General features: G+C 72.4%; 2 protein-coding genes across 9 annotated transcripts in view; one reads left to right on the top strand and one right to left on the bottom strand.

Moving 5' to 3' along the window:
- The window catches only part of LOC123505580 (protein PELPK1-like), a 2,260-nt gene extending 1,425 nt beyond the window's left edge, over positions 1 to 835 (top strand). The window contains exons 2-3 of one of the 3 annotated variants that reach the window (XM_045257086.1): positions 1 to 114; positions 175 to 835. The exon at positions 1 to 114 is cut by the window's left edge and continues 585 nt beyond it. In XM_045257086.1, coding sequence (XP_045113021.1) covers positions 1 to 114; positions 175 to 693 — 633 coding nt within the window. In that variant the 3' untranslated portion in view covers positions 694 to 835. The other 2 variants (XM_045257078.1, XM_045257071.1) reach the window with 2 other exon arrangements.
- The window catches only part of LOC123505595 (cell surface glycoprotein 1-like), a 92,531-nt gene that overhangs the window by 45,043 nt on the left and 44,988 nt on the right, over positions 1 to 2,500 (bottom strand). The gene's annotated exons all lie outside the window — the stretch shown is intronic.

Raw genomic sequence — 2,500 nt, 5'->3', positions numbered from 1 at the left:
AAGGGCAAGGCTGAAGCACCCAAGGCTGAGCCCGCCAAGAAGCCTGACGCCCCCAAGGCTGAGGCGCCCAAGGCAGAGGTGAAGCCCGAGCCCGCCAAGCCTGCCCCTGCCAAGGCCGAGCCCGCCAAGCCTGCCCCTGCCAAGGCCGAGCCCGCAAAGCCTGCCCCTGCCAAGGCCGAGCCCGCCAAGCCTGGTGAGGTGAAGGCTGAGCCTGCAAAGACTGAAGACAAGAAGCCTGAGCCTGCCAAGCCTGGTGAGGGTGTCCAGGGTGAGGTGAAGGCCCCGCACTGCCCAAACACTGACGCCAAGAAACCCAAGGCCAAGAAGGGCAAGGCTGACCCGCCCACCACACCTCAGCCCGCACCTGCACCAGCCCCAGCGACACCCCAGCACCAGCCCCCGCCCCTGCACCAGCCCCAGCCCCTGCACCAGCCTCAGCGACACCACCAGCAGCTCCTAAGACCCCGGAGGCACCAGCTCCAGCCCCTGCACCAGCATCACCAGCCCCCAAAACCCCGGAGGCACCAGCACCAGCCCCAGCTCCTGCCACACCTGCACCAGCCCCAGCCCCAGCCCCGAAGACCCCCGAAGCAGCCCCACCAGCACCAGCAGCAACACCCAAACCTGCCGCCCCAGCCCCAGCCCCCAAGACCCCTGAGGCAGCCCCACCAGCACCAGCCCCAGCACCTGTAAAAACACCCGCTCCAGCCCCAGCCCCAATCGCTACCCCTGCTCCAGCCCCAGCGCCAACACAAGCTGCCCCAACCCAACCAGTCCCAGCCCCAGCCAAGGCCCCAGCTCCAGCCCCAGCCCCAGCGCCAGCCACAGCCCCTGCCCCAGCTCCAGTCCCAGCCCCTGCCCCAGGCCCCAGCCCCCCAGCCCCAGCCCCAGCGCCAGCCACAGCCCCTGCCCCAGCGCCAGCCCCAGCCAAGGCCCCAGCTCCAGCCCCAGCCCCAGCGCCAGCCACAGCCCCTGCCCCCCAGCCCCCCCAGCGCCAGCCCCAGCCAAGGCCCCAGCCCCAGCCCCAGCCCCAGCGCCAGCCCCAGCCCCTGCCCCAGCGCCCCTGCCCCAGCCAAGGCCCCAGCTCCAGCCCCAGCCCAGCCCCAGCCCCTGCCCCAGCCCCAGCCCCAGCCAAGCCCCAGCCCAAGCGCCCCAGCCCCTGCCCCAGCCCCAGCCAGCCCCAGCCCCTGCCCCAGCTCCAGCCCCAGCCCCTGCCCCAGCGCCAGCCCCAGCCAAGGCCCCAGCTCCAGCTCCAGTCCCAGCCCCTGCCCCAGCCCCAGCCAAGGCCCCAGCTCCAGCCCCAGCGCCAGCCCCAGCCCCTGCCCCTGCCCCAGCCCCAGCCAAGGCACCAGCTCCAGCCCCAGCGCCAGCGCCAGCCCAAGCCCCTGCCCCCGCCCCAGCGCCAGCACAGGCCCAAACGCCGCTTACACCACCTGCCCCAGCCCCAGTCCCAGCCCCGTCCAAGACACCAGTCAGCCCCGCCCCCCCACCAGTGACGCCAGCCCCAACAAAGGCCCCGTCATCACCAGCACAGGCCCCCAACCCCTGCATCACCAGTTCCAGCCCCAGCCCCAGCACCAGCACCAGCCCTAGCCCCGGCAGCCCCAGCACCAGCCCCAGCCCCGGCAGCCCCAGCACCAGCCCCAGCCCCGGCAGCCCCAGCACCAGCCCCAGCCCCTGGCAGCCCCAGCACCAGCCCCAGCCCCGGCAGCCCCAGCACCAGCCCCAGCCCCGGCAGCCCCAGCACCAGCCCTAGCCCCGGCAGCCCCGCGCACACCACTTGCGCCTCCCACCAGCCCCAAGGCAGCGGGCGTGCCCCTCGCACCCCAGCCTCAGGCAGCCCACCAAGCACCCACCAACTTCCCACAGCCCCCCGCCATGCCAGCGGGGGCCGGCGCTCCCCCAGGGGGTATGGCAACCACGCAGCCACTCTTCCCCGCCTCCTTCATGTCCCCCCTGGGCCCATCATTCACCCCCATGGCGCCCCAGGCCCCTGCCGCCACCCCCGCCCCTGAGGTGCCGCCCTTCATGCCCATGACTACCCCAGCAGCCCCACAGGCGCCCCAAGTCATGCCCGCCAGCCCCGCTCCAGGACTCTTTTCCCCCCCTGGCCAGGGCCCCGCCGCAGCCCCGGGCGCCGGTCTGGGCTCCATCTTCGGCCAGGCAGGGGGCACTGCCCCCGCAACACAAGGGCCCAAGTTCAACACACCGCCGCCCCTCGGGGCCATGCCCGCCTTCATGAAGCAGCCAAACGGCGCCCCCGCCACCCAGCAGCAAGCACCGCCCCAGCCCCAGCCACCCAAGGCGCCATGAGTCACCCCAGGCCCGCCCCGCCACACACTCTGGCACACCTGTACGTACACTCTCAATAAAGACGTCACGCGCCACACCTGTAGCCTCTATGCACCACCTGTGTCCCCGGTGTGTGTGTGTGTGTGTGTGTGTGTGTGTGTGTGTGTGTGTGTGTGTGTGTGTGTGTGTGTGTGTGTGTGTGTGTGTG

The sequence above is a fragment of the Portunus trituberculatus genome, chromosome 2, assembly GCF_017591435.1.
Source record: "Portunus trituberculatus isolate SZX2019 chromosome 2, ASM1759143v1, whole genome shotgun sequence".
Lineage (NCBI taxonomy): Eukaryota > Metazoa > Arthropoda > Malacostraca > Decapoda > Portunidae > Portunus > Portunus trituberculatus.
The sequence above is the reverse complement of the archived record's forward strand: the minus strand, read 5'-3'. Positions and strand labels throughout refer to the sequence as shown.